General features: G+C 29.0%; 2 protein-coding genes across 2 annotated transcripts; one reads left to right on the top strand and one right to left on the bottom strand.

Moving 5' to 3' along the window:
- The first annotated feature begins 270 nt into the window (after positions 1 to 270).
- LOC113393380 (uncharacterized) lies at positions 271 to 20,191 on the top strand. The gene is made up of 7 exons (XM_026630226.2): positions 271 to 463; positions 15,371 to 15,511; positions 15,903 to 16,010; positions 16,989 to 17,144; positions 17,575 to 17,738; positions 18,208 to 18,367; positions 19,445 to 20,191. Exons 1-7 carry the CDS (start codon positions 431 to 433, stop codon positions 19,547 to 19,549), a joined length of 867 nt encoding a protein of 288 aa, XP_026486011.1. The 5' UTR covers positions 271 to 430; the 3' UTR covers positions 19,550 to 20,191.
- A 406-nt stretch (positions 20,192 to 20,597) lies between these two features.
- Positions 20,598 to 22,249, bottom strand: LOC113393381 (uncharacterized). The gene is made up of 2 exons (XM_026630227.2): positions 21,933 to 22,249; positions 20,598 to 21,128 (listed from the first exon to the last, which is right to left on the bottom strand). Exons 1-2 carry the CDS (start codon positions 22,124 to 22,126, stop codon positions 20,606 to 20,608), a joined length of 717 nt encoding a protein of 238 aa, XP_026486012.2. The 5' UTR covers positions 22,127 to 22,249; the 3' UTR covers positions 20,598 to 20,605.
- Between the last annotated feature and the right edge of the window lie 2,813 nt (positions 22,250 to 25,062).

Raw genomic sequence — 25,062 nt, 5'->3', positions numbered from 1 at the left:
AATATATCATTTTATTTTTTCTATTTTTAGTTAGTAACCGCAGCTCAACTGTGGTCTGTGTTTCTAGGAGAGCGAACGAAGACGTACTACAGTTGATAGTTTTATTATTAAAGACCAAATCGTAGACGAATTGACACTAACGTATTAATATACTTTGACAACATAAAAAGCAAATAAATAATTCCTGACAAGTTTGTAATCCATTGCTACTTCATAATAAAATAACTCGATTCTACAATCCAAGCAATCAATGAACGCCAACCGAGGGTCAAGAGTCGTGAAGATGAGACGCTGAACGGGTTTTGGGGGGGCGAGGGGGTGGTGACGTCATAGGAGGCTGCGACGATATATAGGAGATGAGCACGCGCAGCACACTAAGTAATTTTGACTCGTGAAGACTTGTGTTACGAATAAGTAATATTGAAAAAAGATGCTGCGCTTTGGAATATTTTTAGCCGCAACTGTGAGTATTAAAAATTTATAAACTTAACGTAAATAATAAATTATAATTGTTTTATTTTTCCGTGGAGTATTCTGGAATATTACAGCACGAATCGTTTCCACGAGGAAAATTAATTTTATTTGTTAATTATGTAATATTTGTACACTTAGAGTGCATGCACACTGCGCAATTGTTTTAAATCATAATAGTCATAAATTTATGCATAAATACAACATATTTTATATAATTATTATTACTCTTTAAGAAAAAGAAACGTGAAACGTAATTTTGTAATTCCTATATTAAAATATTTAACAAATCACATAATGAGCAATTCGGGTAAGTTTATTTAAAATTCACAGCTTATTGAAAAATACACTAACGAAGATTAAAGGAAATATAGTATTTTGGTGTCTGCGTGACATACAGATTATTATAGACACGGATATATATATATATAGAATACAAACACCGAAATGTTTTTTAATACTTACATCGAATTTCAATGTTCAATTAAAGGATCTGATATTATCGTAAGGTCAAACCGTGTTTGTCAGATTAAGAAAGCTTAAATGAATTAATTTATAATTTTTTATATTGGAGGCTATAAGTATTTGTTATTATATTTGGTTTATAAATTCAATATTATTTACAATATTTTCTATATCGAAAAAGTGTTTAGTTGTTATTAATGTATGTCTGTTCATCATCATCGTAATAATTCCTTGTTATTGTATGTATTTTACTTCTATGCGCTCTGACGAGTAACGTTCCTTTTTATATTATAATTGTTTTACTTTCAGCTTTTCCGTCACGAGATTTTCTTTCAAATTATCTAACGTTCATGTCATTTGATTTTCAGACATCCATACTAAAAATGATGTCATTGCAGTTCATGCAATAATCCTTATATACTTCATTAAAATCGGCTTTTAAAAGCAGTTTTGAATCGTCAATTTATGAGATAAATCAAATTTAAACTACTGATTATGTTTTAAATGATGATTATATTGCGAAGTAAACTAAGAAAGTCAGAACTTACTTGTTTTCGTAATTTTTTGTAAATATTCGTTTTACAATTAACTTGACGAATTTCTAATTAAAGTCAACTAAACTCCAACCTTAATAAACTTTAGCTAACTATTTTTATATTGCCTAAAATACCACTTTTTAAAAATGAATTCAAATCAGAGAATAATTCATAATAAAAGAGTAAACTATTGAAAAAGGTATTTCGTTTTTTTATAATGTATTTAATATGTTTTAAATATTACGTAATCCAATCATTTTTCTCTATTTAGTTATTATAGATTATAAAATTATATATATATTTAAAATTCAACTTTCAATAAAAAAACTATTTGACGTATAAATGTATTACATGAAACGGAAATTATAAAAATAGTAATAAAAATAAATATTAATTACTCCGAAATAGTTTTGGGAACGTAAAAGAAAAACAATTATTATTACATATTATTTTTTTCATTAATTAGTTATAAAACTGATTGCCTGTAACAGATAATAAAAGCTTATCTTATAGATTGCGTCTCATACACTGTTTATTATACCATTTGACGAAAAGTAGGAGGTTGTCCCCGTGCTTCTTAATCTATTAAGTAGTATCTGTTATCAGTTAGTAATCTGTTAATGTAGTATTTTGTACAATATAGTATAATATATATATTATACTTAACAAATTGGAAATTACATACTTAGTTGGATCAGAAGCTTATTAAATTACATAAAATAATAATTAATCTATTATATTCATAAATAACTCATAAAATATGTAAAATTCAGATCGAAGATTAAAAGTTATGCACTTACCAAAATTGTTAAATGAAATTTAAATAATATACTTCCATGGAAATAGTAAGTGCACAAAATAACTTTTGTAACTATTATCAATATTCACTATAATTTTTGTTCCAAAAAAACGTCAATGCAATTTACGTCAAAGAGAATAATAATCACTGTTATGTCACTGCCGTTATTTAAACAAAAAAATAAAAAATAAAAATTGATTAGGACTGTTATACATACACAAAGTATAGTACTTTTTTATTTTGTTACCAGAATCATAAGTTACGCCACGGTTTCGTTGATCTTATTATGATTATGAGCTAATTTACAGATCATCAGCCATTGCTAGCTTTTTCATATTATAGTCATTAACGAATTTTATGCGATATCAAAGACAAAATTACATTTTATATAAATATAATTTTTAATATTATGTATATTATTTTACATAAGTAGGTTTAAGAATTATATTTTATTTAACGTATGTATTTAATAACACAAGTGTACCTATGTACTTGTTAATATTTCAATAAATATGAGTTATTGATATTTATTAATTAATGAGGAGATTTCAACTGAAAAAACTACTTAACCAAAACATAGCTCATTAAATAAAGACAACACTGTATAATATATGGCAAGAGTTTCATTTTACAAAAAAAAAAAAAACAACTCAATGATGCCCAATACATTTGTTGTGAATTCTAGAGTTCTAGAAGCTTCAATACCAGACATATCTAGAATGTAAAATAACCTTACTGATACGACTTCATATTTTTACCCGTTTATTAGTAATGTTAAGAACCGGTTAATGAATAATGTTTTAATAAGGTATTCTTGTTAAGTTCAAGATCATTTTTTTTGAAGATGTTTACGAAATATACGAATACGAACAGGAATGCGTATCAGTCTACAACATTACAATAAGAAGAGACTTGTTGTTTATGATATGGTATAATCAAATTAAAATTAAAATAAAAAACCACTACGGCGTAAAACATAAAAACTGTAATATAGTTACGAAGTTTTAGCATAAGCCGCATCATTTTATAGATATTATATTCATTCACGACGGCGCGCCTTTCCACCTTATCACGTATCTGTTTGTCATTAAAGTATGGTGTATCTTTTAATTAAAATAAAGATTGAAATAATTTAAAAAAAAACTAAAATTATTTGATAAGTTGTTATAAATAAATATATGAAAGTATGTACATATGTAAGTAATACATTTTCCATAAATACGAAATTACCGTAAATTTCTATTTTATTTATTTATTAATATGAATTTCTAAATTATTCAATTAGTAATTACGTAAATAACGCGTCAGAGGCGTATTGTAGTTATTTTGTAATAGTGATGTGACTATATCATCCTATCCGGGTCGTATCAAAGGTCAATTAAAAAGGATACATAAAATAATAAAACACGTCCATCATGTAATTATATTACTTACAATAAAATATCTTTGTTGTTTCTATTTACATAATAAATACTATAAAAAAACAAGTAATTAATCAAAATGTATATCAAATGAATAAAGGATTTTTGGTATTGTAATTATTTTGTTAGGATGTCTGATAAAATAAGTATTTAATAACAGAGACATATCATGATTAGAGGCGGAGGGTGCGATCTGAGACGGGCGGCGTTCGAAAGGGGCACATTTCATTAGTACTGCAAAAATATAGTTTCTTTTAGGTTTACACGTTGTTCATATGTCAAAAAATGTCATATTCACTTTTCAGTTTAGTGTTACTAAATAAGACTACTCTTTTTATCACGCCCCATTTTTAGGGTTCCGTACCCAAAGGGTTTATAAGACTCTGCTGTCCGGCCGTTCGACCGTCCGTCTATCCATCTTTCACCAGGCTGATGAATCGTGATAGACACTTAAAATATTCGCCAATGATGTATTTCTGTTGCCGCTATAAAAAAACTTATTAAAAAAACAGAAGAAAATAAATATTTCAGGGGGTTCCCATACAACAGACATGATTTTTTAGCCGTTTTTATTAATAATAAAAAATAGGGACGACATATATGGCATCCGCAACGGGTGCTATTAATAATGCCGAAAACAAAAGCATTAAAAACACCTATAGGCATAACTAGATATGCAAGGAAAAAGTTGAATAAAGAACAACAATTATAATAACTTGAAATGCAAAGGTAGAATCGCATCTGGTCTACAGTATAATATTTAACTTATAAGCAATATTTTATTAATAATTTACTGAAATATAATTAAATTGGTAAATGCGAAGATATTCCAATAATTAATGAAACTTTCGTTTTCAGTTGTTTTCCTATTCGTCTCGAAAGCCAGGATGTTTCTAGTTTTTTTAAATACAAATAGAATACATTCCGTTAATATTTAAAACGGCAGATTTTTTGTAATACTAAAAAAAACTACTATAATAAATAAAATACGTTTTCGGAAAATCCAACTTGTTTTTCGTATAGTATTTTTTTTTGGTAAAGAATACTCAGAAAAAAACTTTATAATAATTAAACCAATCAAAGTTTTCATTAATCTTTTATGATTAGCCGATAACATACAAAAAATATATTCACGGTAAAATATTATGTAATAAAAACTTTTGGGTTATAAACTTTTTGGTGCGCATCAATGATATTTCGATAAACGTAATGTATGTAGGTTCTGTTAGCTTTTTTGTTAAATATGAGTTAGTATTATTAATTGAAATATTAATTGTATTTTGTATTATTGTTGTATTCTACAATATATTTATATTACGTCATAAAATTGATACAACTAAATAAAATATGGGTCGTTTTCTATGACCCAAGGTAGAGTTTACACAGGCTCTTGTGCTATAGCCAGTATTATTGGCCTATGGAACATAACAATAACAATATCGTGTCCGAAGTGTTTACATTCCTTACAGTGCTAGCTTTAGACGAAAATTATCACTTACAATCAGATGGGATATTTTTAGTTCATCTATAAATTAGAATATGTTAGTTGTTACGTATTTTATGACTGTTGAACTGTCATACAAGCGTATGTAAACAAAATTTCACAATAAATAAAAGAAAAAGAAAAAACTTTAATCTTTTTAAATATCCTATATATTGATTTAACAGAAATATAAATAATATGAAAACTTTGATACTGATGTCCTTAATTTCGTTCTTACTCATGTGTGAAATCCGGTGTGCAAATGTTGGTCACAGTCAAGGTGAATATGAATTGGCATAAAAAGGTGCGGTCAAGTGTACACGCAGTTAGACTAAAATATACATTTGTATACTTTATATTTTTTATAAGAAAAAAAGTAAACCTGTTTTTGTAATAACATATTATAATAATACAAGTGACAGGTGATTCATATTAATAATAGATTTTATCTAAAAAAAATACATTAATGGGATCTCAAATTTATTAAAACTAAAGGTACTTGTCTAACTTTAGAGGCGCAATGTATATATAAAAAAAATTGTTGAAATGTATGTTACTTTGTAAATATTATTTTGCGTATAATATATACTATGTAAAGACGTCCAACGTATCGTGTATGTAAATACCTAAGTATGCCGCAAAGGAAATATATATATAACAATAAATAATGTTTTTTTTTAACGTTTCTTTCCTCAAAACTAGAACATTACGTGGGACGTTTAATTCGTTGACCTATTTTGTATGTATTTGTGAGGTAAACAGGCTGGATATTTTATTGCGTTCAGACTATATAATTATGTACTTTATCTTATAAATTATTCATTCCGAATGAATAGAAGATAAAAAGTATGGAGTTAGTATTTGTTGATTTTCATGTAATTAATATTAATTATGTATCTATAATCATTATAAAGAAAGAATATCTACGTCGTTTCTTCTCGGTAAAATTCACATTCCGAATCCATGTTATATCAATTTATTATATCGGCTTAAAGATTATTGTTAGGGTCTAATTGAAGTCAGTGAAATTTCTTTTTATTCTGATGCCTACATAATCATAAAATTACAATATATGCTAAATATGGAAAGATTATATATAGTATTATATACGTATGCTATGTAATTTTATGTCTCCGTGTTTTAATAATGTTCCTATTGTTGTGTGTTTGTGACTTGGATGCAATATAGGAGATTTAATAGTAGAGAGTTCGCACTACAATTAACAAAAACAAAAGGATATTTATTATCAGATAAATATATATTATATTTATAATTTTATAGGTTACAGTTTTAAAATACTCAATAAATGGCGTGGAGTCACACTCTTAACACAGACGTTAATTTGTTTGAATATATTTTAAAAATATATCTTCATTTTATATTTACTGGGTAAATAGTCTGACAATTTTTTTTTATGACGTTAAAAGTCAATTAAAGAGACAACTGATCTTTGTGCCATTATATTGTTTTTAGGACGTAATAAAAAGGTACACGATACTAGTTATTTTTTTTAGCCAGTGCTCTGTTTTATAAAAATCGATTCTACGAAAATATATATTATTTAATGGAAGATTTATTCATCTACGTAGTTATTTAATAAGTACTTAAAATTTTATTTAAAGGAAGAAGTTTTATATTTCTCCATTCAAAATATTTTAGTATAACTTTTAATATATTTATTGATTTATTATACATGCGATTTTATACGTGCGAAGGCATAAATATTTCGACCTTGGCCTTGGAAGCCGAAATTTCCCGTTTATCTCGACTGCGGTTTCAATATTAATATTGCGTGTCGAATCGTCGATGGAAAGTAAAAGTATGAGGAGCGAGAAGATGATAGCAACAAAGGAGCCGACAAAAATATTTTTAAATAATCAAGTCGATATTTTAAAATCGTTATTCAAATGAAAATGGCGGTGAACTTCTGACGTTCTATTTCTGAATATTGCGTGTTTGTGGTTATTAATATGTAAAATAGTTTGGTATTAGGCGGAAATGTCACTAGTGACACGTTTTGAGGAAGTGGTTTATTTGATAATACCAGTCGTTGCTATTTCTAAGAAATCGCCTGTTTGCTTTTTGTAAACGAATGCGAGTATTTGATGATGAATTCAAAATCAAATCAAATTTCTTTATTGAATATAGAAGCATAACACTAACTTATTGATTGTCAAATTAAACACTACAACCGGTTCGAAAAAGAAAATACCCTGACTTGAGAAGAACCGTCAAAAGAAACTCTGCGTGTTTTATTTTGGCAATTGGATATTTAATATATGTAAATAACATATATTCAATATCCAATCCAAAAGAAATAGCTAAGAGGCGACGTTAACAGATAAAACGTATCTTTATATATCTTATATGCAATCTATGTATAATATTGAATTGTACAATTGTAAGATTGCCTATTTACGAGAATTAAGATATCGTCTTGACTCAGGGTACTAGGCGTGCAATAAACCCAGGCGCTCCACTTTGGTATCTCGCAGATGATGGTCAAATCGTGGACCATCGATGAGGCTCCCTAGAAGGCAAGCCAAAGTTGTCTTAATTTTGCATCTGACATTTACAATGAATATTATTTAATTGTTTACAAGCTATCGATGAAACCGATCAATGTCTTGTTTTATTGTTCGAGATCTTTCCATTTATGATTTCTAATTTTTATGTTGAAAATAAAAGTCTCATCTTTTATAAACAGTTAATATAAGACTCGAATGAACTTCAAAAACATCGTCGATCGTTAATTATTTTTTATTAATGTTATTCAGATGCTAAATCTCGAATTGACGGAGGTCATTCGCTATTGTTGTTTAATTTCATATAATATTTTAAAATGTCATACGATTATCGGTGTCTGTATTCTCTATTTACGTCATATACTTAATAAATCTTGATACTTTAAGCTATGCTACAGTTAGTATGATGTGAAGAGGACCTTATCCATTTCGCATGACAATTAAAAAAATCGTTTATTTTATGTATGTAAAAGGCTTTATGTTCTAAATCATTCTCTACATTAAATGCTTCGTTGTTTCGTGGATATGGGGAGGCTTGCTGTGTGAATACAAATTGTATCTAGTATCACTTAAATAATTATCTCTTATTTTCGATTTTTATTATAAAAAATATATTATGGTGGATTGGGTTATGAAAATTGAATATTTCGCCTTTCGAAAACAGTTTACCATACAAGAACCTAATCAAAGATAGATACGAATGAGATGTTTTACGGGGATCGCCTGTTCGTCCCCAACAAATCTCCCAAAAAATCAACAAAAAAATGAGTTGGAACGGAATTACAGCAAAAAAACGTCATTCACATCGCTTATCATCATTATGCAAAAAGAAGCGATGATTTTAGTAAAAAGGTTTATCGCTTTGGCTTACTTAGAGTCATTTAGTAAACAATAATACACGAAAAGATTTCCGGGTTGCATAAATTAAAACAATAATAGCCTTTAAAAAAGACGTTAATATTATATGGATATCTATTTAATTAAAAGATCACACACTAGTTTCATAGTGGTTTTTGTATTAGGATAAAATAATAAAGTTATAGACTTTTAAATATTGTTATTCGATATTTTAATTGAACACCTTTGCATTACATTGCGATTTTAGTTGTAATTATTTTTATATTTAGTGTCAATGCAATATTATGTTTTTTAACAAGCTGGTGGCAAATAGTCAGATATTTTACCGCTAAACAGCAGTATCCGGTATTGTTATGTTCCGGTTTGAGGGGTGAGTGAGCCAGTGTAACTACAGGCACAAGGGACATAACATCTTAGTTCCCAAGGTTGGTGGCCTATTGGCAATGTAAAGAATGGTTTTTATTTCTTATAGCGCCATTGTCTATGGGCGGAGGTGACCATTTAACATCAGGTGGCCGTATTTGCTCGTCCGCCTACGTATATCATAAAAAAAAGATTATGCTCTCATCGGTCGCTTTCCTCGTTAAAATAGTTATCTAACACTGAGAGATTTTTTCAAATCAGACCAGTCTTTCCTGAGATTAGCGCGTTCAACCATACAAATAAACTTTTCAGGTTTATAATACTGGTATATATTAACAATTTTTAAGTAAATTAATTACCTACTTAATTTTAATTAGATAATTTTTTTGTTATAAAAACCTAGTTCACATTGGTTTTGTTAAGAGTGATTCCTATGTGCTCCGTAATGAGATTTTTTAATAGGACTCGTATTTAAAATCTATTATGTCGTTTGACCATGTATTTGCTTATTTTATCTAAACTACACGATGAATGTTAATGGATTTTATGCGATTCGTACTATGATGATTTATTACGGTCGGTTGTAGTGAATTCTATATAAAGTAGTTGTTAACCGCGGTTTCGTTCGCGTTTTAGGCATTTGTCACCGAATATTAGACGTAAAAAATAGTAGATGTCCTTTCTTTTTTTCAAGCTAGCGTCATACCAAATACTATCTAATTTGGTTCAGTGGTTAACAGACAGGTAGACAGATAGATTGACTTTATGTATTCATAATATTAGTATAGATAAATCCAATATAATAATAGAATAGCTACGAGTTACTTGCAGAATATAGATATGATATCGCAGATTTTTCTATTAAGCTACTATTCAGTGTTTAGTAACTATAGACATGAGGATCGTAACATCTCAGTTCCCAAGATTGGTGGCTCATTGGCTTTGCAAGAAATAGTAACATTATTTATGTCTATATATTGTGTAACTGGAAGTGGCTACATTTCATTCGATGGCCCATTTGCAAGTCCGCTTATATATGCAAAAAATAAAAAAAAATACGTACACATTAATTTCATGAAGTTTAATGTGATTAACTTGTGTTTTTATATTTACCTTATAGTTGTCTGTGACGTAAAACATCGGAAACCTGCTTGTGTCGTTTGAAAAAAAAACACAAGGTATATTTTATTACAATAAATTTATTACACTTAATAAAAAACTAATTTATTTAATAATATTGTATATTTAATAACAATAACATTAGGTACATACTAAGTATCTATTGATATTCTATTATAGTTCTAAATATAAATAATTTTGTTTTTTATTTTTTATTTATAATGAATCCGTGATAATTTTTAAACAGGTATGTATCGTCTGATCGTGTCACCAATATTTTTATATACGGATCTCGTTTGCACGATTATGGAAATGGAACCAAATAATGTGTAAATATTTTATTGGTGACTCACTGATGTGTAACATACGCATTATAATTGTTGTGTTTAGATATTATAAAGTTTTATATATGAACACAAACTTATTGCCATTACGAAAATTTTTAGGCCGTAAAAGCACTCCAATAATTTTTAAAATAAATCTAATATCGGAACTTTGATTAAATATTTTTCATATTATTTATTAGAAAGAATAATCTTCTAGTTTCAAGTGAGTTTTAACATAGTTACTCTAAAGTTTTTTTTTAAACTATCGTATAATCATTATTATATTACAATAGTTGTCGCTTGCGGTTTCGCTCGAGTTTTAGGCACTGGCCGTCAGATGTTAAAATAGCGTATGTCCTTCTTTGCAGTTTAAGCAAACATACTTCAAAGAAAATTTCATTAAATTCGGTTCAGTGTTTTGGGTTTGGTGGGGAGCAACAGACAGACAGACAGAGTTACTCTCGCATTTATAATATTGGTATAGAATATAAGCATAATATAAGCATAGTTTGGTCAAGATTGTCGAATAGCTGTTAAAAGAGCGGCACACTTTAATGTTAAATATTTGTGGCAAAACCAATATCTATAATATAATGATTATAGATATATATTTTGACTCAAATGGAATTATAACCGTGGCCAGATGGTTGCCTATATAAATTAAGTCAGATGAGTTAGGTTATTCTGTCATATTTGTTTTTAAGTTTCTGTCACAGTCTTAAAATAATATAAGGAAGTGTCTATAAATAGAGGTTATTTTTTCAAATCCGCTAATTTAATGATAACTATGTTAACACGATAGATGCTCTAATGTTAACAATTGTCGCTTCTTCCTGTATATTATGTAATAATAAGAATTGTATTTCCTCGTGCTTAAAAGTAAATGTTTACTTAATATGGTCGTTTATTGTAGGATTTTTGACACTGCTGAAGAGTAGAGCACAAGAACTAATTTTATAATATTATCGTAAAAATATAAGGGATATCGATGTTTAGGATTCGTCGGGATATTTATGATTATAAAAACATCGTTGTCTGTTTGCAAACGCTCACTTTGTTTGTAAAATGTCTGTCTGTCAGATTTTAACGGGACTTTCACTGATGTAATAAAGAGTAACTTAGGCCTTTATAAGAATTATAGGCGTAGTCGCGGGCACAGCTAGCTATTTAATAATATTAGTATAATATTTGTAAGTTAAGAAAAGTTTTACGAAAACGATTTAGTAATTGATTCTATGCGGGTGGGTCATGATGCACATAGTGTTTTTTTTATTTATTAAAGCATAGGAGCGATGGGTGTGCATACCCCGTCTACCTTGATAAAACTATGAGCTGTGTCTGTACTTTATTACAGCAAAGAGACTTAACTTCCCTCGCTGTAATTTCTTGATAAAATTACTTATGAACTATCAACAATATCGAAGATAATTTATGATACCATCGTTTATTTCAAATGACAGTTCTAAGCCGTTACCTCTAAAGTTTATTTGCAAGACCTCATAAATAACAAAACATTTTGAATGTCTATTTTAATTCAATTCATTTAAAAACACGAAATCATAAATTTAAACGATTTTAAAAATTATGTTAAAGAATTTATTAAGACAGCGAGATATTATTAAACATGTAATAAAATACTTTTAACATGCCATATAAAATATTGAATGATATATTTATATTGTAACTAAAAAGGAACGTCGTGCTGTGAGTTAATATTACTATAAATTAAAAGTTTCAAATAAAATGAGTGAATGGGCTTTAAAAGATTTATAAAATACTAGTTGAAATTGCGGCTCTACCCGCGTGAAATTTTTAAATCTTCACCTATAGCACACAACTTGTCAAAACGGAAAATCTCGAGGGATGAATAAAAAAAATAGCCTATTTCTTTCCCTTCGGACCCCAAACTATCTCTGCAATAAATTTCATCGAAATCAGTTCAGTGGTTTAAATGTGAAGGGGTAACAGACAGAGTTACTTTCGAATTTATTTTCGAAAATTGTCGTATATATTTTTGGACTTTTTGCATAATGTGCACAAAAAATGTCAAATATCGTATAAGAAAAGTAATAATTTAATTTTTAAATAATATTATGTTGTTGATTTATCCGAAAATAAGTGTTTTTTTTTTGTGATAGTTATTCAATAAATATTGTAATCTGATACCTAAAGATTCAAAATTGCTTGTTTAATGTGAAATATTTTTTTATTATATTTTATTAGTATCGGAACAAGATTTATCGGAATTATCTATATAAAATATTGACATGTTTGAGGAATAACTAAGCAAGACAATTCTTTTAGGTATTTAAATACGTATTTTTTTACTTGAAAACGGCCCTGTAGTCGGAGATAAATTGGTATTCAGACAACAATAAAACAAGTCACAAATAAATTATTTCTAATAAAAATTTAAACGCATCGGGGTGTATTTTTGTCGTGACCGGATTAATTTAAATAAAATTAACTTGAGTTTAGGATTAACGACATGCATTCTTTGCGTGTTGCTCTTCTTACCTGTAAATTAAAATTCCAGCAAGTCGATAACATTCAGGGAATTTCGTAACAATCTAAGTTTTAAATTAGGTCCGAAAAACATAAAACAAGATATTTAAATTTTAAAGTCATATATATAACTATAGAGGAGTAATCGTGTATACAATAAAGGATTTATTATTAATACTTTTTATAATTATTTCTCGAAAAAAAATTATATTTTTTAAAATAATTCAAGAGTTCACCGTATATCCCGTATCTAGTATTTGGTATATAAATATTACGTAGAACATTGAATGGCTTCTTTTAAAAAAATAAATGTTACCAAGATAATAAATTGATTAAATCTATAAGGTTAATCTATAATGTTGATAGTTTGTGAAAAATATACTTAAGGATTTCACTGGTATTAAGTGTTGCCACTTCATTCTTACCCTACCATAATTATACAATTTCATTTTTTGTATTAATTATTTTGGATAATTCGAGCCTAAGAACGTGTTAAAGTACCGCAGTATTTTATGAAAATGTGGTTATAGCCCTGTATGTTTGGGTGTTGACTTGTTATGAAGTTTGGTATAATTTTCAAATAAAATTTGTAAATGTTATTTTCCTTATGGTGTATTAACACAAATAATTAAATATGTAATTTAGAGATGATATAATCAATAAAAATAAAACGTAGTAATATCTTGTTTGTTTGTGACTTCATATTTATTATTCATACGCGTCACATCAACAATATTCTTTGGTATGTTATTGTTTTTTTTTTTTTTATATAAAATATGAAGGCGAACGGGCATATCGACAACCACGGCCCATAGATATTAACCATCCATCGCCAATATGCCGCTAATCTCGGGAACTGAGATGGTACCTATGTGCGAGTAATCACCCTTCAAACCGGAACACAATAATACTGTCTTAATGTGTCTAATAGAATTAGTGATAAGAGTGTGGTACCAAGTAAAATATGGAAATGTCTTTTTGTGAAATATTATTAGGAATTATTAGAAACGCCCTTGTCTTTTATATTCGCGCGGACTTTGAACATGGGGAAATAGCAATATAATTAATGGACAATAATTTGTACCTAATAAAGAATAATACACATTTCAATAATAACAGAGTCTCGCAAAGTAATTTGGCTTAACCTCTGTAGATTTTGTTCAAAACAATATGTCCCAGTTCTAGTATCGCTATTGATTTTAGTCAAAATATACATTTCTCAAAATGTATTTATGCTCCGATATATGTGTATAATTATATAAGATCGTGTTAATGTTTTTATATAAAAACAGCATTGTATCAAAAGAACCGAAAAAAAAACCGCGATTTGAAATTTTTACCTACAATTTTCTTCTTTGCAACAACTAAGTTAGATTACTAGAATTATTAATTAATTAAAATTTATGTGCTTGAATTTATCAGTTATTTAAATTACTTCAAAGAATCTATGGGTGAATTTGTTTAAAAAAAAAATTGAGTTTAATAGCACACCCAACTAATAGCTAGAGAGTAGACACCTAATTAATAGTTCTAAGCTCTTCTCCAAATTTTACACATTATACAATTATTTTATTCAAAAAGATAAACGAACAAAATGTCTATATAATATAATAATATGTATAATTTATATCTGTGATCAAAACATAAAAAAAAGTTCCAGAAAACCATGCAGATTTCTAGTTTTTTAATAAAATAAAAACTCGTCCCATTAATTATTTTTAAGTGTAATCGGACGTCCATATTAATGGGATGACGACATCCTATCCTCAAGTTTATATTACGTATATACGATATCCGGTTTACGGTGATGAATGACTTATGGCCTTGAACTCTTAATCATGATACAGGTGAATATTTATTTATTTATTTTTGTCATTATTATTGAGTCATTTATATATATTATATTCTACTTTGTCAATCGACATAATTATCAGACTGCCTTTACGTTTATAACTTTGTACGTTTTACGATTAATGTGAAATATGGAAATTAGTGTTTATTTAAATATTTTGTAATAAAAGATGAACAATTAATAAATATGGATTAAAATTAATAAAACAGTGCCATTAATAAAATAAAATATATTTTTTTATTACTATAAGAACGAAATTTATACGAAGACACATTAAATAATACTCACTTGTTCTGCGTAGTATGGACTACTTAGAGCGCCATACCGTTTGCCGTCACGGCATACGATTCGGTCTTACACTAGGGCAATTTTGAATAAATACATTTACTATACTTTAAAAATATATTAAAGTATATACTCCTCTTTATAAGAATATATATTGAGTATCTCTATATTAGTATTACTTATGAGTTGTTATTTAAGACCGTTTTTTTAATTGTCGCATAGTGAATTCTATCTATTTTACGAGTTGCTAAAAAATAAACCTAAATAAATTATTATATGCACGTATCGGATACGAAAAAATATTTCAAAATATAGCTACACATATTTTTTACAACTGATATCAAATTATATATTTGTTATAGGTGGCGCTATCAGCAGCTGCACCCAAACCCGACTCCAATATTTTGGAATTGGATCTCTCACCAGAAGAAGCCCAGAAGTACCTCAACAGTCCACCATTCACAGAACCCAAGCTAGCTAGTCGCACAGCTGTCTTGCCATTGGTAAGCTTTTTGTACTAAACTTGGATGAAAAACGGCCAAATACTGAACTTAGTGCTTAGTAATTATGTAATTCACACGCCTAAACATGCTTAAAACTATATGGCATAAATATTACTTGATGAATTTTTGAGAATCGCTAAAGGAAGAGTCGTCAACTGGCATCACCGAGCTATGGAAGTAAAACGCTGCCAATTTCCATGCTCCGGGCTGCTGACATTTTCACTAACAGAAAAAAACATTAAGTTTTTATTGGACTTTTTATTGTATCCAATGATTGAACTTAAGACCTCGTTTTTGGCAACCTAATAATCCTTTCGACATGCACTTCTTATTTCAAATATTACAATTGCTTGGATATATTTACTATTATTATATAATAATTATGATACAGGTAAAATATAACGACCCGAGGTTTCGCACAGCCGAAGCTGGACCCACTCTCGGTCACTACTGGAAAAACGGCCACGAAATCGAGAACCCAGAAGACTACGTCGATGAGGTAGGTTGCAGTATACAAACGCAATTATTCGTTGCAAATATTTTTATTGTGGTAACAAATTTGGTTATTTCGTGGGAGACAATATTAACACATTACCATTTTTGTAATTTAAATTCGAACTATAAATAATACAACATCAATATAGGTACAATATTCTCTTAATATATTATATAAGGAAAACATTTTGTACTAATAGTGTAATATTAAAATTACCAATAAGATACAACAGACATTGCTTTAAAGAACATGGACGATACAATTCCAGCTTAAGTTTTGGTTAGCCTAAAATCATCTCTCAATATTTCTGTTTTATTCATAATATGAATTGACACTTTATATACATTTAAACTTTCACGGTATCCTACTTATATCGCATCAGTACAATGTGTTTGCTGCAATAATTCTATTCAAATAATAAATTCCTCTCCACGACTCATATTAGTGCTTCTTTTCTACCATGTTTAAGAAAATAAATAGTCTTAAGGCGATATTTATTTATTTATTTATTTATACTTTATTGCACCCAAACTTAAAACTAAAAATTACAATATTGAAACAAAAAGTTGCATGAAGTGCAACAGGCGTATTATGCGTCAAACGATTTAATTGAATAACAAACATATTTATTTTATGCGCTAATGAGTTATACATATATGTAATTGTATATATATATATATATATATATATATATATATATATATATAATTGTAAGCTTAACGTAAATAACTTTTTAATATATATAAGACTGAATTCATAACGTATTTTGGTATTAAAAGCTTTGTGTAAGTTCTTCTTATATGCCGAGCCAGTAACAATTCGGTACTTTTCATAGACAAAACAAAACTATAACAAAAAAAAAGATTTAAGGTTTAAAGACATCATCACACCTTTAGTACCTTCATAAATATATTTTTTACATAGTCTAAGTACATTAAATGTATTTCTTTCTTTATTTAATATTTACTTATTATTTTAAAGGTTTACAACGCAAGACAATTCCATGGTCAAGACGGCCTAGGTGCATATGTATATGGTTATGAAACTCCTGAATCATCGAAGGTTGAGAACAGAGTTCGCGCTGGTGACGTCACCGGTTCCTACACTTACAAAGCTGGAAACAATGACCTTATCAAGGTTTGTATCGATTTACCTTGTTCATAAAACTGTGATGAGATTAACCCTGATTGCGAATTTAAAAATCCCAATCATATATTTCATATTTAGATTTTAAAGGAGGGGAGTTGATATTATTGAATAGGTAAATTGCAGTAATTACTAGTGTTTTAGAGTAATTATTTTTTGTTTTGTATAGCCCAATAATTGACAATTATTAGGGCTATGTAAACAGGCTACGGTCTAATATACTTAGACATAGTACTAACGTCTATATCTGACAAAAAGCATGTCTGGTTACAGACGTAAACGTTAGGTATCGTATAATTTATGTAACGGTTATGTTATTAATTAGTGGGTCTTTGTTTGTTGATTGACAATATGTTATGAGTTCAATTTTAAAGGTAATTTTTAATCGTGGTGCATTACATTTTCTTCCATTTTCCATCAGGTTCGTTATTGGGCTGACAGCCAAGGCTTCCATCAGGAGGACAACATTCCCAAGGTTGTGTTGAAGCCTGTTGAGGAAGACGAAGACGTAAGACAGGCGCGTCTCGCTCACGAGAAGGCCTGGCAAGAGGCAGCTGCTGCCGCTCGTCAGCAACCTGACCCACAGTGAGCCATAATTACATACAATTTAATGAAAGCTAGCAAGCTAGCCAGTACCTCTTTAATTAGATTCATTCTATGTACCTATGACCGGAAAATTAATATGAGAATTTCGATAATAATAATCATTACCATAAGCTTAAGTAGTAGGCTACTTATAATATTAGTGTTTGTGGAAATCCATTTAAAGTGTTTGAATATGTAATATAATTATATATAATTTAAGCGTATGCCATTTGTAAATCTAAAGAAAAATCCTTTGATTGAAAGACTTATTTCTTTATTGTTATCGCAATCATTAATTTACGTACAAGTGTTATGTTCGCTTATCAGTTTTCAAACTTACAATAAGTAACCACATGATAGGAATAAATACCTTTATTCAAAAAATCTTACAAGTCTTTACTTGCGTTCTATGGCAAGGAATAATTTGTTTTATTATGTAAGTATATTTAAGTATTGTACTCATTTTCAGAGGAGAGTATTACGGACAATACGAATTCCAACCCTCTGCGTCTGAAGTACATTCTGCCTATGGTGTTGCTCCCGCACAAGTGAGACAAAGCCGTGATGTGAGGGACTCTTACAATTACCGACCTGCCAGTGGTCCCTCTACTGAAGAGCCAGAACCAACGGTGAGTGTGATGTCATATTGACCAACCAACCGACCAACCAGCCAACCAGGTATTACCAAGGTTTTGCGAATTAGGAAAATATTATACGTCATTTTTTATCAATAAACAATTATAATCTTACATAAAAATATATTGTAAAATGAGTAAGGCAAAGTGGTGCTCGGTAGAATGAAAAGAAATGTTTCATATATTCCATACAGATCCTTTTTGTTGATACCCAACTCGCAACCTTTTGATTAAATACAATGTTTTTGGGTGGGTAGTTAGAAATTTAAGATGTTTGACTATAGATGGAACAAGAGGACTTCCAACTACACATCCCATTGTTTATAACTTATAGATCCATAATTTCGAGGCTATATTGACTCAGGAAAATATTTGAATAGTCAAAAAACCTTGAACTTTATATCACAGTGTAAAAATTATATCTGCTTTGAAGTCTAGCCAAATGCCGCTTTCATCTGAACAAAAATTTGTCATACAATTTTTTGCCCGCGGCTTATATTCGCACAATTTTAACCTATTTGTAATTCTGATGTATAAGCTTTATTAAATAAGTTTCATTAAAATTCATTGAGTAGTTTTTGCGAGAAAGAGTAACAAACATCCATACATACAAACTTTCGCCTTTATAGTGAATTTTGAAGCATAATATATATATTTGTTTATGCCCGTTAGTATATCTCATTATTGGATCAAGACTTCTATATCATTTCATGTTCATATTTGTAATTATAATATGAATTAAAAAAATATTACATAGTGTTTAATTAGTCTTTTTAATAAAAAAATATTATTTTTATAATTTATTTTATTACAAGCAAAAATATATACAAATTGCAAATTGTGTAAATTATAACGAAAAATATCTTATTTTATCAAAAAACACAACCCGATCTAAATATACTTTTAATCTAATCGCCTACATTGTCAGTAGGAATCTCATTTATTGTTTATAAAAAATATAAATAAACTAAAAATATTGTTGAATTTGACTAATATCTGACATCTTACTACATTTTCTTTATAGTAACCAATTGATTTTACTTGACGTGACGTTGCTTTTTTTGTTTTCAGGGACCCCCACGTGGTTTCTTCTATCAATTCGACTACCCGGTCTCCATTATCGTACCTAAAAGCAGTCTCCAGGGTGAGTCAGTAAACCCCCCGAAGCCCTACTGATTCCTTTAATCTAACACTTAGATATCTCAAGATCTAATGTTTTAGAACGGATTGTGATTATGTTTAACATATTAAATTTAAAATGGATTTGTAAATGTTTTACCTGTTTTATTTCTAACATCGATTAGATTTCAATAATTTGACATACATTTTTGATTTGAATCAATTCATTATTATTCCACGAAGGTCACTACTATTGTGATTAATTACGCTTGCATATTTGGAATGTTTATTGATTTCTAAAAGATGTTATAGAGTAATTTGTGTTGCCATTTTAGTTAAGTAAGTTAAAGTAGCTGTTTGTAATCATTCCATTAGCACTTTTACTGATAATATTTTGACGAAAGTAATAGAACTTTCTAGAATTAAGATTCCGTCTATTTTGTTTAATTCTTTTGGAATTTATTTTCACGATATTTCATGATTTGATTGGACTGGTGTTTAATAGAATAACTTTGCTTCGCGATGGAATAGGTTTCCAAATATTTCATGATTAATTATATTTGTGTTTTTTTTTATTCTCAGTTAATCTCTTGAACCCAGTCTTGATTTAACATTAGCATTAAATGTAAGATATTAATTGCAAATAATCATAAAATATTTTGTAATAACATTCGTGTCAATAAATAAAGATGATTTCAATATACTTGTTTTTATTTTATTTGAAATATAGGCAGTTTTATTTTAATTATTTTCTTGAATTTTTTAATGGATAAAATAATTAATATTTTTTGTAACTTCATTCACATTTTCTTGCAACGTAAGAACGCTTACATAAGAGGAACAAGTAATTTATATATATTTATGTATTTCATATTGACTTCCATTATTTATTATCTGTATATATATAAAATAGTTATTCATTCCACAAATATAAGTGTAAAATTAATCGCTTTAATAGTATATAGTTTTTTTATATTTCAAAAAATGCATATTAATTTATTTTTTTATCAGAAGGTAATGCTAATTAGAAACAATCTATTTGTGATAAATAATTTCCAATAATTTGTACTAGTGGGAACTGCAAAAATTTAATAACTTAGTCGTAGGACTTGTTCACAATTGTACTGGCAATATCGGCCTGTTAAAGCCATTTAACGGCATCATCATATTAATAGGTCTCATCATATTTTCCCTTTCGTTCCTTATTTGCAAGTTATTGAGTAACGTTTTCAAGCTAATGCCTTTAGTTGATACATCCGTTGAAGGTTTTTGAAAGGGTAATCTTTGACCAATGATGGATATAATACCGGATATTCCATTAGCAATACCGTTATATGCCCAAGAAATCGTATCAGGTACATTAATTTCAATCGGTAAAAAGGGTATGGCTGAAATAAAGTCTCCAATAGATAATCTTCCATTTGGAAGCATTAAAATAGCTTTCTGTTCTTCTATTACTGGTATCGGCTCAGCATTAATTACAACTGAGTCTGAATCTTCATCGTTTGATTTCGTATTATAGTCTCTTAATTTAAGTTCGCTACCAATATTGTTATTCGTATTTTGTTTTTCTTCTACGTTCATATTCGTTTGATGTTCTGGTAGAAAAAATAGTAGTGGTGGAAGTGGGTTATTCCTGAAAAATGTAATGATACAATTTTTATAAAAATATTTACTCGCTCAGCAGTATTTTTTGTACAAAATGGCCATAAAAAGGATTTTTCTGTGACAAACGCAAGGGAGTCACAAACACGAAAGGCAAAAGAGGTAAGTGCTATTAATATTTACATATAGGAATCAAGGCCTACATGTTTATCACTAATATAAATTTAAAATAGGAAAATGGGACACTTGAAGATAACTCACCACCTCCCATAGGTAGTGCGTGCTGTGAGAAATATTATCAAAATCTGAGTTTAGATGCTATGATATATGATAGATAAATGTGAGCATCATTACGCGCGACTAAGCACGGAAACTAAGATATTATTTATGTTATTCCTAAGTATACTTATGTATTAACGGCACCGTAGCAAAAAAGGGTTGGGCTTAGAATTACGCCGCACGATTTTGGGGAAAAAAGTGTTGTATATGATATGGTATGGTTTCTGATTACAACAATACGTTTGTTGTGGTTTATTTTGATCATTTTCCTAGAAGGCTTAGATTTGTTAACTTTGTTAACCCTGACTCAATATAGTCTTGTCGGGCTTAATCCTAGAGTATTTTTTAAGAAATTAACTTAACCTACCCTATATTGGCGCAATCGCAGAATTTTGCTGTGGTGACGTTTATACGTAAGCACCGAATTCCTAATGAACCAGGGGATAAGTTATGATGGAGTGATATCTACATTGGGTGAGGCAAAACTTTGTGCAAACACAGATAGTGCAATAATAAAACCCTAGCAGGTAGTGTAGATAATTGAAATCACACTCACAGAGCAATTGGTCCTGACATTTGATTTAACTGTTGCATTGCCTGTAATTCCATTAATTGCTGTTGAATGTTCTGTACTTGGGGCTGCATCAGAAGTCTTTGATAAGGCTGAAGTAATTGCAACTGCAAGGGTGCTGAATATATATCAGATATTCGTAGACACAACAGTGTCATAATCAAACTTAACGCAACCATATTTATCACGATTAATTATTACTTGTTCACTGTGTTTATTTTCCACTAATTGCGTATACATTCAAATCACTTTAACTTAAAATGAATCAATGTTGTCCATAACACATTTGTACTTTATCTTTCACAATAAACACATTCACTAAATTTATTTATGAACAGTAACGTATCACTTATTCAAGTATTATTTTATTTATACTTTGTTACAAATAAAATTGATATTGTAACGATGAAGTAGACAGTCAGGAAGCGAATGCGTGTGATGATTGTTTTACTATTATTATGCATAAGCTGATGTGACTACTGACCCACTGACAGAACGTGACCTTGTCCTTTGGTGCTTTCTTTTTTAGGGTTCAGTTGTTATTTTTAAATATGGTTGATGATTATTTAAAAAAAAAATTAGTATAAGGTTTTATTTTCTTAACTAAAATGTAATATTTTTTTGTAAACAAATGAGCTGTTTTGATTTGACTGTATAGAAAAAAAGGGAGTTTAGCCGAAGGTCACGAGACAAGCACCATTGATTTTTCATGTATTTACATAGACGAGACAATTACCGCCTATCAGGCCCAGACGTAGAACATTTGCATTAAATTACTTTAATAATTGATTATTTTAGTGGGGGACGGTTTAAGATGAATAGATAACTTATCGAATAACTCTGGTATCAATAAGTCCATATACGCTCTAATAATCTTCTATTTGCTTGTATATAGTCTAAATTGTTGCTAATTTACGTCGTTTTATATTATTCTCTCTTTGCTCCTTGAAATGTCAAGTATCAAAGACTACCCATAGAATGGGGTCGAATCCACGAAAAAGTTCTATAAATTTTATAGTTGCGTCGAAATCAGAACGCAACAACCACGATGATAAAACAACCACCTACCCACGTACTGAGCGAACTCGTTGGAAAGTCTTCCTAAGACCAACGGAAAAGTCCACCCTGAGTAACACGTTTATTAAATGCATTTCTTATAATTAGTGTTAGAAGATATGTTATCGCCCTGAAGGAATCTTAAGCAAAGTATTAGAATGTTTCTATTGAAATAAATTAAATCTCGCTTTATCGTGTAATTTAGAAGAAGAAATTGGACATACTTAAAGGCGACTCTGTCTTATACAATTGAAAGGTAAAAGTTGCCTTATAATACTTATGGAAAGTAGTACGTTTGTTTAGAAAGAGGCAGAAAATAGATCAATAATCTTATTTATATATTGTTATAAGTATCATAAATATATATAAAAATAAATATCAGTACAAAACTGTAATATCAGTACATACCGATATTTAAAGCAACTATATGGGTGTACTAAGATAACACAATAGGCTATTTAGAAGCAATGTGTGCTAATGAGTTATGAATAATGTTGTTAGTAGGCTAAGGTTTATAACAAGATCATGTGACATACTTAGATTGTACGTACCAGTATAACCTACATGTTATATATTTTCTATGACATCTTGCAAAATTTGTTTTTATATCTATTAATATAACATTTTTATATTTATACACATGCATTAAGAGAAAATAGATATGTACGCGGAACGACAAAATAGCTAAATGGTATTAACTAAGCAATGTGCCCAATTTTAAATAAATGTAAATATTTTAAATTTCATGTTTGAGAACGAACTTGGTACATATATGCTTAGCAATGATGAAGAAAAATATTGTTGTGAAAATTTGAATAGTATAGAAAAAATTCTTTACATATCATTTTGTACCGCAGTGTGAATCCGCAATAGTGGATGAGACTTTTTAGTCCAAGAGCATGTTTTTCGACTTGAATATTACTTTTGTAAAAATGTTAGAAATTTAAATTATATCACCTTGTCGTTTAATAATATCAACGGAAAATTATGAATTTATCAATATTTCTAATTAAATGTAATTTAATTAAATAATGTATCAGACTTATGCTAAAACATTTTAATTATGTTAAAAAAATGCCAGTTATTATTATTTGAAGATATTAAAAAGTAACTGCCTAAAATTTACTATCAGCCGAATTTATATATATGGATTTAATATAGCATTGTTGTCGGTATATATAATCTAAAAATTATATAAATTTTGAATATTGCGGGTTTGAGTTTTTAATAGGTGATATATACCCTACGTTGCTTAATGTAATTCTGACGTGGATACAAAATTTCATGACGATCTGTTGAGTAGTTAAGACATAAAGAGGAACAAATAAATTTACTTAAATTTGTAATATTAGTTAAGATGGATTGCTCATCCATCATGATATGGTTATAGTGATGATTCTGCCAAGGAAAACATGAAGCATTATATCTGACATCTTAATTGCGCTGTATTGCCAATAAAGATTCTGTAATGCAGAATATCGGATAAGAAAGAAGGAACATTTTTGGACTGTATGAAAAACAGTTTTTAATGAGCAGTTACAGATAATAAAACAATAGAGTGATAGAGCGCGAGGGACATTATAAAGAAGGAAGCGAATACAATATCAAAAGTGAATACAAATTCTCGGCAGACCAAAGATACACCTCTTTTTGTTTTTATATATACTGTCAAAAGTTCTGTAGTCACTTTAATATTTAATTATATATTGAGGTTATTATCTGAGTGACAGCGCTCCGGAGAGTGGGGATAGGGTGTGTCCTAGGTATTAGGTACGAAAAAGTAGCCTATGTTCTTCCTCGGGGAATCCTTAGCCGTAGCGTAACAGACAGAGTTACTTTCGCATTTATTAGTATAGAAAACGGCTACAGTGTGGTCAACACTGTAAAGCGTGGGAGAGGGCATATTGATAAGTAGTCGATGTTTTTGTAAACGACAGTCTTTGTTACGCCGAGCTGTAGATAACGCAATATTTTTTTTATACTCGGGTTTATTTTTTGCAGTCGTTAGATTTTAATAATTTCGCTTTCTTCGGTATCAATCGAAATTGCAATCATGAAT

This window comes from Vanessa tameamea, chromosome 6 (genome assembly GCF_037043105.1).
Source record: "Vanessa tameamea isolate UH-Manoa-2023 chromosome 6, ilVanTame1 primary haplotype, whole genome shotgun sequence".
Lineage (NCBI taxonomy): Eukaryota > Metazoa > Arthropoda > Insecta > Lepidoptera > Nymphalidae > Vanessa > Vanessa tameamea.
This window is presented reverse-complemented; position numbering and strand designations above follow the sequence as displayed.

Bases quoted from the DNA above. Each gene is read 5' to 3' on its own strand.
- LOC113393381 (XM_026630227.2), bottom strand. From the start codon at position 22,126: ATGGTTGCGTTAAGTTTGATTATGACACTGTTGTGTCTACGAATATCT. The intron at 21,129-21,932 runs GTGAGTGTGATT...TACATTTTTCAG, and splicing joins ATGTCAGGACCAATTGCTCT to GAATAACCCACTTCCACCAC.
- LOC113393380 (XM_026630226.2), top strand. From the start codon at position 431: ATGCTGCGCTTTGGAATATTTTTAGCCGCAACT. The intron at 15,512-15,902 runs GTAAGCTTTTTG...ATTATGATACAG, and splicing joins GCACAGCTGTCTTGCCATTG to GTAAAATATAACGACCCGAG. The intron at 16,011-16,988 runs GTAGGTTGCAGT...ATTATTTTAAAG, and splicing joins CAGAAGACTACGTCGATGAG to GTTTACAACGCAAGACAATT.